The following is a 14,047-nucleotide window of genomic DNA, read 5'->3' on the forward strand; positions in this document are numbered from 1 at the left end:
CATCTCTCTCTCTCTATTTCTCCCATATCTCTCTCTGTTTCTCCCATATCTCTCTCTCTGTTTCTCCCATATCTCTCTATTTCCCCCATATCTCTCTATTTCTCCCATATCTCTCTCTCTGTTTCTCCCATATCTCTCTCTGTTTCTCCCATCTCTCTCTCTCTGTTTCTCCCATATCTCTCTCTCTCCCCCATATCTCTCTCTCCCCGTATCTCTCTTTCTCTCTATTTCTCCCATCTCTCTCTCTCTCTCTCTCTATTTCTCCCATATCTCCCCCCCCCCCCCCCCCCCCCCCCCCCCCCAGGTGTTTGATGTGAGGGTGAATGGTCATGTGGTGGTGAAGGGTTTGGATATTTTTGACCGTGTTGGTCACAGCACAGCTCATGATGAGGTCATCCCGTTTACTATAAAAAGGGGGAAGCTCAGTATTCTGGGGGAGGTCTCCACCTTCAATGGCAAACTCAACATCGAGTTTATAAAGGTGAGAAACAGATTTTCACACCATATACATGTACTTGAGGGCGATGTGGGCGGTGGAATCTCAGCCGGAAGGCTGTCAGTCACACGCACGTTATAACGTTAGGTCACGCCCCTTAGTACAGTGAGTGCATCTGCTGTTTCAGTCATTAAAACTGTTTATAATAAGAAATTAACCCAAGGGGGGAGGGGGGGCACTCGTATTAAATAAAGAGTCTGAATACGTTCTCAGCTCAGTGGATTTGTTATTATTACTTTATTATTATTTTATTATCGATAAGCCAATCCTAGAAAGTGGGTGTGTGTTTAATTTCCATTTGTTTGCATGACTTTGGATATGTGGACACGTGTGTGTGTGTGTGTGTGTGTGTGCGCGCACGTGCCTGTCTAAGCGCTCTCTCTCTCTCTCTCTCTCTCTCTCTCTCTCTCTCTCTCTCTCTCTCAGGGTTACTACGATAACCCGAAGGTGTGTGCGCTGTACGTGATGAAAGGGAAACCCGAAGGTGAGGAAATGCAAATTAATTGGCTTACTCCATGCTGTGACATTCAGATCACTGTTACCTTGGAAACAATACCTCTTTGATCTCTCATTTCTTGATCAGTGGGTTCACTGTAGTTTTCTAACAGATGTTAGTGAGTGATGATGTTCTTCCTCATGAAGCCCACTTCCTGAGCAGAATATCTTTATTGTAACTCTCTCATCATGTACATTTTGTTGGAAAGAGTTTTAACATCCGCATGAATAATGGGTTGTATTTTTATCCGTTCAGATAATTTACGCAGATGTATTTTATTAAGGAAGCCTCTGGTCTTGTAAATGATGTGTCCAAGATGGCTGCTGAACTTCCAATAAGAACGTTTGAAACTCGTCATTCCGTATGATGATTTAAACCACTGAGTAAAACAGCGTGATGCCTTTACAGTATTCGTTCATTTGTTTGTTCATCCTTAGTACCAGCCTGGTCAGGGTTATGGCATTTTCTTAAAAAGAAAACGTCCCAGTTTAGGCCACACCCACTTTGTGTTTAAATTCGGCTGTAGATACAGATATATCTCACTTTATTTATTACTTTTAAACTCCTGGGTTTCTCAGATTATAACTCAGTGTGGACATACTGTGATGGTTTAACATCTCTCTCACACACACACCCCCCTACCTGTCTCTGCTTGCTTTAACACTCTTATTTTATTGTCCTGTCAGACGTGCCGAAGCTACAGCCTCACCCCGGCCTGGAGAAGACTGAGGAAGATGAAGAAGAGGAAGAGGACCTTGAAGGGGGGGATGGGACGGGGAAGAAGTTCACACCCCAGTCTCCAAAACCCCAGGTCCGGTCCGGGCCGAGAACGCCGAACCCATACGCAGCTGATAACAGCAGCCTGATGTTCCCGATCCTCGTGGCCTTCGGAGTGTTCATCCCTACACTGTTCTGCCTCTGCCGCCTGTGAGAGAGGGGGGAGGGGGGGAGGGAGGGGGAGGGACTGAATCATCTAGTCAAACAGGAAGTGACAGGGGTGGGACAGTGTCTCATACGGCTTTGTGATTGGAGAAGAGAGTCGTGCCGGTGAGATTTAGATTTAAAGGAACAGTTCAGCGCAGTGTTCCCTTTTTTCATGCGAGGTTCTCTGCTTTAGTTTTGCACTGGAGCTTCAGCGCTAAAAAGTCACGCTTCTGGCCACCAGTTTAGTGCGTTGCACTCAGCCTGAGAGTGAAAGGAAATCTCTTTTTATATAATTAACACCCACAGTGCTAATCTGGTAGCTACAGGTTCCCGTTACTTGTTAGCTACGTTAGCCTCCAGTGTAAAAGTATCTGAGCTCCAGCGTATTATTCGTCAGCTATGCAATCGTTAAACCAGCGGGAAACACGCAGCATCCAGTGTTTGGTTTTTTGTTTTGTTACACCATTTTGATCATGACAGGGCTGGATAACCCTTACACACTTTTACACAATGTCACACAGCTCTTCCTTTATTTAGCCCACCTTTTATTTCGTTTATTGTTTCTTCGATTTGGTTTCTTTAGTTTTTAGTGAATAAAAATGCAGCAACTGAATCCCTCATGTTCCCTAATGGAAGTGTAGTGCACTACATAGTGGACAGAAACTAAACCTTAGTGTGTGTGTGTGTGTGTGTGTGTGTACTGGGATTTCTGAGATGAACTCCAACTTATTGCTTTATGCCCTGTCTGGTGCGCCTACATAGAGCTGTATCCAAATTGAACTGTATTGAACATTTAGTGCACTGCATAAGGTATGGTGTATTTACACTTAAAGCCAACGTAGCAACATTTTATTTAAATAAAATTAGTGCACTAGCTAGGGAGGGTGTAGAGGGTAAATTATTATGTAGTGCACTATCCCTATTTAAATTCACTACATAGGGTTATGTCTGGGATTATACTCCCTTGGTAGTGCACTACATGTCCAGTGAGGAGCTGTTTGGGATTTAGCCCCCGTTCCTCATATCAGTCCACTACCCAGTGGTTTTGTGCACTATGTGTAAAGTACAGTGCCGAGTTTCCCAAAAGCATCATAGCACAAAGATCATCGTTAAATGGTAGAGCGAGCAGCACAATGAACACACTCTCTCCTAGTTAAGATGCTCTTAATGTTAAGAGGCTTTTGGGAAACCCACTGCAGATCAGTTTGGATTTAGCGCTCTGCTCTCTGTATGTCCAGTCGCTCGCTCTCTCTCTCTCACACTCACACACACACACACCCTGACCCGCTGGTGAACAGACTCCACACCTCAAGTTTATGATTTGTTTACGTTGTGTTTCTGTTACCACCCTGGTGGTCAAATGTCGCTGCACCATCCATCGTATTAAAGAAACAGTTCTGATAAAATGCTAATGCTGCTAACCCTGTAACTGAAAGTGAATAGCCACCGGTTAGCATTTTGCATACGGAGTTGTTGTGGTCTAATTGGTGGCTGCCTGCTTCCAATTATTGCTGGGCGCTTTAACGTTTTTGTTTTTTCTCTGTCTGTTTTCTGCATTTTTGACAATTTTGGCTTTTTGCTCCTAATTGTACGACGCCTCATTTTTATTATTTTTTTCCCCTCTGCTCATGTTTTTTTTTTGGACATCAGAAAGGAATCGCGTGAAGCACCTTTTATCATTACAGAAGCGATAATCAGCACCAAAGTGAACTTGTACGCTGTGTGTGTGTGTGTGTATGGTACGGAGTCACACTGATTAGCGTGTGCCATATGGTTAATTAATTATATTGTGCTTGTTATTGTAGCTCATGGTTTTTTATTGGTTTTATTATTTTGCTGTTTAATCGTGGAGACGAGACCTCGCTGCTGTCAGATACAGCGAGAAGGGGCTGAGTGTGGACTGCAGGCTGGTGGGTGTGGCTTGGGTGGGGTATGTGGGTGTGGATTTAATCATATATGAATTATATATCAACTCGCTGGATGAGTAATTATAATTTAAAAAAGTAGTATGTGTGAAAATACCAGAATGCTGATGATGTTCTGTGTACTACTTAAACATTTACACATAAGGACTGAGACACTTCAATATATGGACTTGGCCACACCCGTCTTACCATGTATGGCTCTTGTGCGTCACACTTCCATATATAGGCACAGACACACCCACAGTTTCCTCTATGGACTTAGACACACCCTTATTTCCATATAAAGCTCAGGCATGCCTGAATTTCCATATGTGGACTGAAACACGCCCACATGTCCTATACGGACTCAGACAAACTCACATTTACATATACTGAGACGCAGACACGCCCACATTTATATAGACACTCCTGGATTTCCACACATGGATTCACATGCCCACATATCCACAGATGGAAGTGGACACACCTGCGTTTCCATATATGGATTGGGACACGCCCTCTCAGCCTGTTAAAAGGTGCTGCAGTGAAACAGAGGCTCGTTACAGGATCGGGGGTTTTCTTTTCTGTATATTTTATAATTTAATTATTTGATTGAGTTTTTGTCGTGTTTTTAGTCATAGTCGCTTTTTCTCCTCAGGATTTCTGATTTGATTTTGATTGTTTGAATGGATTTTTATTGGTGAACTTTTTTGCACTGCCTGCTGTTTATAATTTTAAGAGCCTTTCCTCTTTGCTTGTCGTCTGTTGCCATTTTGATTCGATGCCTTTGTTTTCAATGCCTTGAAATTTATTTTTTAATTTTGATTTTTTTTAAATACATTCTTCAGTGATTTACCATCTCGTGAGTCATGATCAGTTTCTTTTGCACGGTTCTTTAATGTTTCTTCAGTTCCCAAACACACAGCCATCGACGCGGCCAAAGACGCTGCTGCCTTCACACTGATGCTAACTGATTGCGTGCGTGTGTATAAAGAGAGAGACAGACAGACAGACAGACAGACACATAGAGCGTGTGTGTTGGACTAGCGCTCCTCCGGTGGACCCCTGTCCCTCTCTCAGCCACCTGAACACAGGACGCTCCGCAGGCTTTTAGGGAAATGAAACACGCACAAACTGCAGACTGTGTGCTGTTTCTTTTTAATAAATGTGCTATTTTATCTACAGTGGCTCCAAGTTCCTTATTTTATGCATCATAATTACACACTCGTTAATTACCTCATCACTTCAGATAAAATAATGTACAATGTGATTTATCATCATTCCAAATTTGTGAACTTTTAACCTTAACCCCGAGCCCCTAAGTTTATCACCTTAACCCCAGCCTCTAAGTTTATAACCTTAACCCTGAGCCCCTAAGTTTATAACCTTTACCCCAGCCTCTAAGTTTATCACCTTAACCCCAGCCTCTAAGTTTATAACCTTAACCCTGAGCCCCTAAGTTTATAACCTTTACCCCAGCCTCTAAGTTTATCACCTTTACCCCAGCCTCTAAGTTAATAACCTTAACCCCGAGCCCCTAAGTTTATAACCTTAACCCCGAGCCCCTAAGTTTATAACCTTAACCCCAGCCTCTAAGTTAATAACCTTAACCCCGAGCCCCTAAGTTTATAACCTTTACCCCAGCCTCTAAGTTTATCACCTTAACCCCAGCCTCTAAGTTTATAACCTTAACCCTGAGCCCCTAAGTTTATAACCTTTACCCCAGCCTCTAAGTTTATCACCTTTACCCCAGCCTCTAAGTTAATAACCTTAACCCCGAGCCCCTAAGTTTATAACCTTAACCCCGAGCCCCTAAGTTTATAACCTTAACCCCAGCCTCTAAGTTAATAACCTTAACCCCGAGCCCCTAAGTTTATAACCTTAACCCTGAGCCCCTAAGTTTATAACCTTAACCCCAGCCTCTAAGTTTATAACTTTTACCCCAGCCTCTAAGTTAATAACCTTAACCCCGAGCCCCTAAGTTTATCACCTTTACCCCGAGCCCCTAAGTTTATAACCTTAACCCCAGCCTCTAAGTTTATAACCTTAACCCCAGCCTCTAAGTTAATAACCTTAACCCCGAGCCCCTAAGTTTATAACCTTAACCCTGAGCCCCTAAGTTTATAACCTTAACCCCAGCCTCTAAGTTTATAACTTTTACCCCAGCCTCTAAGTTAATAACCTTAACCCCGAGCCCCTAAGTTTATCACCTTTACCCCGAGCCCCTAAGTTTATAACCTTAACCCCAGCCTCTAAGTTTATAACCTTAACCCTGAGCCCCTAAGTTTATAACCTTAACCCCAGCCTCTAAGTTTATAACCTTAACCCTGAGCCCCTAAGTTTATAACCTTAACCCCAGCCTCTAAGTTTATAACCTTAACCCTGAGCCCCTAAGTTTATAACCTTAACCCCAGCCTCTAAGTTTATAACCTTAACCCCGAGCCCCTAAGTTTATCACCTTAACCCCAGCCTCTAAGTTTATAACTTTTACCCCAGCCTCTAAGTTTATAACCTTAACCCCGAGCCCCTAAGTTTATAACCTTAACCCTGAGCCCCTAAGTTTATAACCTTAACCCCAGCCTCTAAATTTATAACCTTTACCCCAGCCCCTAAATTTATAACCTTTACCCCAGCCCCTAAATTTATAACCTTTACCCCAGCCCCTAAATTTATAACCTTTACCCCAGCCCCTAAATTTATAACCTTTACCCCAGCCCCTAAATTTATAACCTTTACCCCAGCCTCTAAATTTATAACCTTTACCCCAGCCTCTAAATTTATAACCTTTACCCCAGCCCCTAAATTTATAACCTTTACCCCAGCCTCTAAGTTTATAACCTTTACCCCAGCCCCTAAATTTATAACCTTTACCCCAGCCTCTAAATTTATAACCTTTACCCCAGCCCCTAAATTTATAACCTTTACCCCAGCCCCTAAATTTATAACCTTTACCCCAGCCTCTAAATTTATAACCTTTACCCCAGCCTCTAAATTTATAACCTTTACCCCAGCCCCTAAATTTATAACCTTTACCCCAGCCCCTAAGTTTATAACCTTTACCCCAGCCCCTAAATTTATAACCTTTACCCCAGCCCCTAAATTTATAACCTTTACCCCAGCCTCTAAATTTATAACCTTTACCCCAGCCTTTAAATTTATAACCTTTACCCCAGCCTCTAAATTTATAACCTTTACCCCAGCCCCTAAATTTATAACCTTTACCCCAGCCCCTAAATTTATAACCTTTACCCCAGCCCCTAAATTTATAACCTTTACCCCAGCCCATAAATTTATAACCTTTACCCCAGCCCCTAAATTTATAACCTTTACCCCAGCCTCTAAATTTATAATCCTAATACCTAACCTGCTTTTCTGTAAACTCAGCCAGTAAATTTACCAACTCAGTCCTAACCTGAGTTTATATGTGTGACCTGTTGTCCTGGCCCCATGTGGCGCCCTGTGCAGGGTTTACTCATCCATCCATCCATCCATCCATCCATTCTCTGTAGCCGCTTATCCTGTTCTCCAGGGTTCACCCTGGACCAGATCATCACAGGGCTGAGGGTGTAAACATCATTTTAATACTGTAGAGCAGTTTCTGAACTTTTATGAGCTGAATTTGTGATGCATTACAACCGGTCACCTCGGGCACTACACAGGGTGTGCAAACTTAGTTTACACCTTATATTTACTTATTTTACTTATATTACACTTGTATAATGAGAAGGAAGTGATTTGGGGCTCGGGCAAGATTTGTGATCAAACGAGGAACACGAAGTAAACGCGGTACAGTGGTATCCATGGCGACGGTCGACTGTGAACAGCCAATCAGAGGCCGCTCCTGTCGGTGTGTGATCTTCTCCATAGTGACGCGAGACGCCATCTTAAGTTTCAGCCGGGGGGGGGTTCTCCGAGACGCGTTTGTTTACCACCCGTTTTCCAACGAGTCCCGCCTTCCTTTATAAGGGATTGGATAGTGGCCGCAAGTATATCTGCTCTCTGATTGGCTAATAGTTCACGAGTGGAAATGATTAGCTAATGATAGAGTAGGAGGGCGGGGTTTATCCGAATACGGTTAGGGACAGAAAAATCTTTTTTTTTTTTCCCCCCTCAATAGCAACGTAGCTAATTAGCAGGCTGAGGAGAAAGCGCAAACCCGGAGGGGAAAAATTAAAAACAGCGCAGTTATGAGCAGCCAGAGCTCCAGGAACGAGACGACAGCCGCTGTTAACGGCCCCGACCCGGCGGCGGCGGCGGCGAGCTCCCGGGAGCGGAAACACGGCGGCGGGGTGGTGAAGAGGCTGAAGTCCCGGCGGAGCGCGGCGGAGCGGCGGCCCGTCACCGAGGACGAGCTGCGGGCTTCCGGCAGAGCCATCAGCCCCGAGGACGCGCTCGCGCTCCGCACCGTGACGCGCGGTAAACACTTTAACAGCATTTCTCTCTTACAGAACAACAATAAACAACATCAACAGGTTCAGGAGTTTAATTACCTCACACACACACACACACACACACACACACTGGGTTTATCTGGAAATTCATCTGCAAGTTTGTTATATTTTGGCTCCTTTGTTTTTGTTTGTTTGTTTGTTTGTTTGTTGTCTTAATGGTCTTTAATTGTGATTGTTTAAATTGAATCTTGCTTGAATTTTTCTTCTGGCATGTACACATCACATACCTCTCAAACCTGAACTATTACAGCCTTTATTTTATAAATGCAGTCACTCCAAACTAACCACATAATAATAATAATAATAATAATAATTTTTTTGTTATTGATCAATGTTGAGCTGATAAATAAGACCTGCATATTAACATGAACAGCACTTTATTTGTATTCTATGATTGATTGATGACTGAACTGTGGTATTGTTGCGTGTACTTTTTGTCCTGTTCAGACTACCTGTGCAAACCCGAGGACAACGTCTACAACATCGACTTCACACGCTTCAAGATCCGAGACCTGGAGACGGGCACCGTGCTGTTCGAGATCGCCAAACCTCCTCACTGCGGTACGCTCGCGTTCTCTTACCTTTACTCCTCTGTGTGGATTGAGACCACGCGTCAGTGTTGAGCCCACAGATACACTTTTACTTTTATGTCTTTAATCACAGTACACAGTTTTATCTTTTTATTTCACCTGAAGACTGAAAAACTTTATGAACATCATCATGCTGTGTGTCATTTCATGTGATTTATGTGTATAAGATCTTACTCTCGGGTTGGTCTGGAGTGAGGGAGTCTGTGCCTCTCCCCCTTTAACTCGGTCCTCGTTTCTTCTCTCAGATGCTGATGATGAAGATGAAGAAAATGTTGATGGAGACACGAGTACTGGCCGATTTGTTCGCTATCAGTTCACACCAGCATTTCTTAAACTTCGTACAGTTGGAGCCACGTAAGTTTACAAACTCTTATTCCTCTTGGTTCTGTACCTCTCTTCATTTCTCTGTCTCTTCCTTTCCTACCTTCCTTCTCTCTGTCTGTCTCTCTGTCGCACTCTTTCTCTCCTTTTCCTTCCTTCTTTCCTTCTCACTCTCTGATTCTCTCTCTTCTCTCTCTGCATCACTGCTCCTCTTTCCCCGTTTCCTTTCTGTGTTTATAATAGACTGTATCTAATGTTTCTTCCCAAAACGATGAAGAGTTGATGTTCATCACTGCGAGAGGTGATTTCTGACTCCTTATTGAGTTGATGTGGATCTGTTGTTTACGTGTTGGTGTTTTATTAGAAAATCCTGTTCCTAGAAATCAGGGTCAAACTGTGAATTGTATCTCACTACAGTGATTATAATAGAAAAGATGAAATGCCCCCCCCAAAAAAAACAAACAAACAAACACATGTTTGTTCTGAACATGTCACTGGTGATGAATGATGCTTTATTTTATTTTTACATGTTTTCATGAAAGCGTCATGACTGCCTCTTTTCCCTCTGCTCTGTCTGTGAAGCGTGGAGTTTACAGTCGGAGATCGGCCCGTAAATAATTTCCGGATGATCGAGCGTCATTATTTTCAGGAGCGTCTGCTGAAGAACTTTGACTTTGATTTTGGCTTCTGCATACCAAACAGCCGCAACACGTGTGAGCACATCTACGAATTCCCTCAGCTCCCGGATGAGCTCAGTGAGTCCTCAGAATCAGTGTTACCATGGTTGGGGTGTGTAGAGAAGCGTATGTTTAAACGTCAGTGTGTAACTCTGTGTTGTGTTCAGTCCGTCAGATGGTGGATCATCCGTATGAGACTCGCTCAGACAGCTTCTACTTCGTGGATAACAAACTGATCATGCACAACAAAGCAGACTACGCTTACAACGGGGGACAATGATGCTGCTGAGCCACGACCAGGTCACGCTGTGTGTGTGTGTGTGTGTGTGTGTGTGTGTGTGTGTGTGTGTGAGAGAGAGAGAGTTCCATTCCTTCACAACCATAATCACACCTCATGGACTTCCGATGAAGAAAAGATCTCTTTCCTATTATTATTATTATTATTATTATAAAACTCATTCCTTTTGATAATTTCATAATTGTTCCTGATGTTTCGTTCCATCTGTTGATTATAAACATTGTGGGGTTTTTCCCCCAAAAGTGAACAAAATCTCTACAACCTACCAGTCAGTGAATAGAGACATTATAATACACTACACACAGAAGGTGTTGATTAATTCTCTGTAACAGCAGCCATGAATCACAGGTTAAACAGGTTCATATTTATCGCTCGTTTCCATAGTAACGGCTCATTCACGGGGCGTGTACAGCGGACGCTCTGCTAATAATAAACAGATTAAATAATTGTTGATGTGGTGAAGTTTCCTGTCAGGTGTGTGTGTGTGTGAGAGAGAGAGAAATGTTTCTGGAAGGAGTCTCCAGTGTCAGCGCTGTGTAACAGTCAGAGGTGAAGCTGGAAGTTCACATTTTCCGACATCTTCAGGACAGAGTTTAGACTGTGTTTTTGTTGTATAAAAAGAGAGACTGATGAGGGGAAAGACCGTTTATAGCTGCTATAATAAGTGAGAACAAGAATGAACATGTTTCACTGATGTCCTACAGCGTTAAATGTAACTATAAACGGATAAGTGTACAATCTGGAGTTCTTTAATGAGTATAAATTGCAGTCTCTGGCAAATTGCGTACGCATCACTGAGTAACATTGTTTATTTACATCTTTATAACTTTAAATTTTAGATAAGCATTAACATTAACGATTCCAGGCTGTAATCACGGACTCGTCACCAATGCTGGTTTACGGTTATAGCTTGTTTACTTTGCATTAAAGCAGCGATGTGTAACGTTCAGCACCCTCTGCTGTGTGTAAGGTGAATTACAGGTGTGGTTAAAAATACTGAAGTTTTAAATTTTCTTTAACCATATCATTCCTTCCATAATGCCCTTTAAGGAAAAAGGGGTGTGGCTGAGCTGATCTGCTTCATCTAGAGGCGAAGCTTTTGGAAGCAAAACTAAACCAAAATGCGATTCTGCTTCAATTATTTTTCAGCGTCTCTATAATTGTGATTATTTCAAGTTGATAAACGTTTACATTTTAAAATATGCAAAAGAAATTTTTTATAATTTTGGTATTTAAATCATTTTGCCTTTTTTCTCCTGAATGAGAAGGAAAAACCCTCCACCACATTAACGACTGTAGGGTTTAATACAGTTCTATAGTTTCTGCTCAGAAATAAAGTGGAAGTGGCGCCACCTGGTGTTCAACCTTGAAATTATTAATTGAACAATGTTCTTTAAGACGAACTGACTAAATAAATACATTATTTTTATTTCTTCATTTAACTGAATAAATGAAGAAATAAAAATGTGTTACTCTTTGGACATATTTCATGCGAGTCGTAAGTAATGGCACCTCATCTCTTGGCTGTTGAATGAAACATGTATGGTGTGTGTTAGAAGAAACCTTTATTCGTCACATGCACACTTCAAGCACAGTGAAATTCATTCTCTGCATTTAACCCATCTGAAGCAGTGAAAACACACACACACACACCCAGAGCAGTGGGCAGCCACACCGGAGCACCCGGGGAGCAGTCAGGGGTTCGGTACCTCGCTCAAGGGCACTTCAGCCCAAGGCCGCCTCATGTCAACCTAACTGCATGTCTTTGGACTGTGGGGGAAACCGGAGCACCCGGAGGAAACCCACGCGGACACGGGGAGAACATGCAAACTCCACACAGAAAGGCCCTCGCTGGCCACGGGGCTTGAACCCGGAACCTTCTTACTGTGAGGCAACCGTGCTAACCACTACACCACCGTGCCGCCCGGTGTGTTATAACTGTTCTGTATTCGTCTGGTTTCTGGCACAGTGATAAGAAAATTACATTTTTAATAAAATCTGAGGTGTGATTGAATAAATAGCGTCATTCCAGGATGCAAAGTAAAGATGATGACGATCCCGAAGTCAGAGAGAAACAATCATCTGGAACGTCATTAACACTGTGTGTGTGTGTGTGAGCGAGAAAGGAGTGTGTTACTGTCTGAATGACGGATATACGACCCCCTGAGAGGTGTGTGTGTGCGTGCACGCACGCACACTCCATGTGTGTCTGATTTGTCTGAGTGTCCTTACCATCACACACACCTGTCTCTGTCTTTCAGCAGTGTTCAGTTTGTGTCTAATGCAGAAGATTTACTGAAACACAGGAAAAACTTTGTCCCATCTGAAATATTACACAGTTTGCCCTTTTCTTTTTTATTTTCTTTCACCGGGAAATCACTGATGATCATCATGGACAATTTATCACAATATTGTATAGTCAGATTTATTATTATTATTATTATTATTATTATTGTAGACATGGGCTTCATTTATGATTAAAAACGTTTTAAAAAATGCTGAACAGATAAACAAGATATTTTAAATCTAATGAGTTTCGTAAATGGAGATGACCTTCTGATGTTTATCATGATGGAAAAATGAAATCTTTTGACCATTTGTGATATAAAAACTGATTGATTATTAGTCTCTTCTTGCTAATTTTCAGATTTAGATTTTAATTTAGTGATGTGAAAACAGTGCATCCAAAATTTGTAGCTTTAGGAATCTCAGATCAGATATTTGTTCCGTCCACTGCATTGTGATTGGTTCATGATGATGATGATGATTGAATATTGTGATATTTTGTGCACCTGATTTTCTGTGTGTATTTATTAAAGTCCCAGTGTCTGAATGTGATTACTATAAATTCATAATCTGTTAAATAATTTTTTCCTGATGTTGAATGTTTTAATCCTGATGTGACTGAATGAGGTGTAATGAAGCCACTTTATTTGTATTTTTTTATGTTTTATAAAGAAACCCCTATGATGTTTGGTTGCCATGGCGCCCAATGAGAAGCTGAGTCACATTTTAATCCAGTAGAGAAACTGGTTGTTTGTGTTACTGATTTCTGTACAGTGTGTTCAACTGGAAACATTTCTTACTTTATTTTATTTTGTGCTACTGTTTTTCATGATGATGAAGCCTGTATCAGGACTGAACTGAAAATATCACAAAATCCCAGTGAAGAAAATGAACAAATGAAATTCTACACTCCAAACATCTTTTGTTAACAAAGACAAATTGCTCAGATTACAGATGAATGGTGTGTGTGAGATGTTTTCAGGGTCACATGTTAATGATTAGATGTGAGATTCTGGACCATTTGACTTACAGAAGATCAGATTGTGAGCTGGACTGGGGGGGAAAGACACAACTCTTTTTCTAAAGTTTTGTCAGACTGAAGCAAACACCCTTTTTTCTTCATTATAGTTTTAAAAAGATTTTATTATAGGTGAGACAGACTTAGAAGTCTGTCGTCAGTTTCCTTCTGTGTGAATTCTAGTTGTTTCTTAAAATAAAATAAAACATTTCATTAAGTGATTTTCTGTCATGATTTGACTTGTGCAGAAGTGAAATGATAGTTGTGATTTATTTAAGCTGCTCTGTGACGAGTTTGTTTTATTCACTTTTATTTTCCATTTTTTTCCAGGTTTATAATTTTCTCAATAAACTACATCAATCACTGAATCTCTTTAGAAATCTTGGTGTAATTACTGTGTTTCTGCCTGAAGGTTTAACATGCTCTTAATGTATTTAAAATGTGCTTCTGTTTGCTTTATTCTTCTGGATTAGTTTTCTGTTACAAATATCAGAATTTTTAAAAAAACATTTATATTTTATATATATATATACACTATATAAAATATACTATATTACTGATTTTTATTTTTTATATATATATATAT

General features: G+C 41.4%; 2 protein-coding genes across 3 annotated transcripts in view; both read left to right on the forward strand.

Moving 5' to 3' along the window:
* Positions 1-5,002, forward strand: part of mlec (malectin) — a 9,574-nt gene extending 4,572 nt beyond the window's left edge. For both annotated transcript variants that reach the window (XM_060931074.1, XM_060931075.1), the window contains exons 4-6: positions 305-481; positions 923-980; positions 1,679-5,002. In XM_060931074.1, the coding sequence (XP_060787057.1) occupies positions 305-481; positions 923-980; positions 1,679-1,923 (480 nt within the window). In that variant the 3' untranslated portion in view covers positions 1,924-5,002. The remainder of the gene's footprint in view (positions 1-304; positions 482-922; positions 981-1,678) is intronic.
* Positions 5,003-7,939: 2,937 nt separating this feature from the next.
* Positions 7,940-13,829, forward strand: unc119.1 (unc-119 homolog 1). The gene is made up of 5 exons (XM_060931076.1): positions 7,940-8,236; positions 8,719-8,832; positions 9,107-9,215; positions 9,765-9,937; positions 10,027-13,829. The coding sequence occupies exons 1-5, from the start codon at positions 8,008-8,010 to the stop codon at positions 10,137-10,139; spliced, it is 738 nt and encodes a 245-aa protein (XP_060787059.1). The 5' UTR covers positions 7,940-8,007; the 3' UTR covers positions 10,140-13,829.
* The last annotated feature ends 218 nt before the right edge of the window (positions 13,830-14,047 follow it).

Source organism: Neoarius graeffei, chromosome 10 (assembly GCF_027579695.1).
Source record: "Neoarius graeffei isolate fNeoGra1 chromosome 10, fNeoGra1.pri, whole genome shotgun sequence".
NCBI lineage: Eukaryota > Metazoa > Chordata > Actinopteri > Siluriformes > Ariidae > Neoarius > Neoarius graeffei.

Coding starts and splice junctions, on each gene's coding strand:
- unc119.1 (XM_060931076.1), top strand. CDS start 8,008: ATGAGCAGCCAGAGCTCCAGGAACGAGACGACAGCCGCTGTTAACGGC. Junction 8,237..8,718: donor GCTCCGCACCGTGACGCGCG/GTAAACACTTTA, acceptor TGTCCTGTTCAG/ACTACCTGTGCAAACCCGAG. Junction 9,216..9,764: donor CTTCGTACAGTTGGAGCCAC/GTAAGTTTACAA, acceptor CTGTCTGTGAAG/CGTGGAGTTTACAGTCGGAG.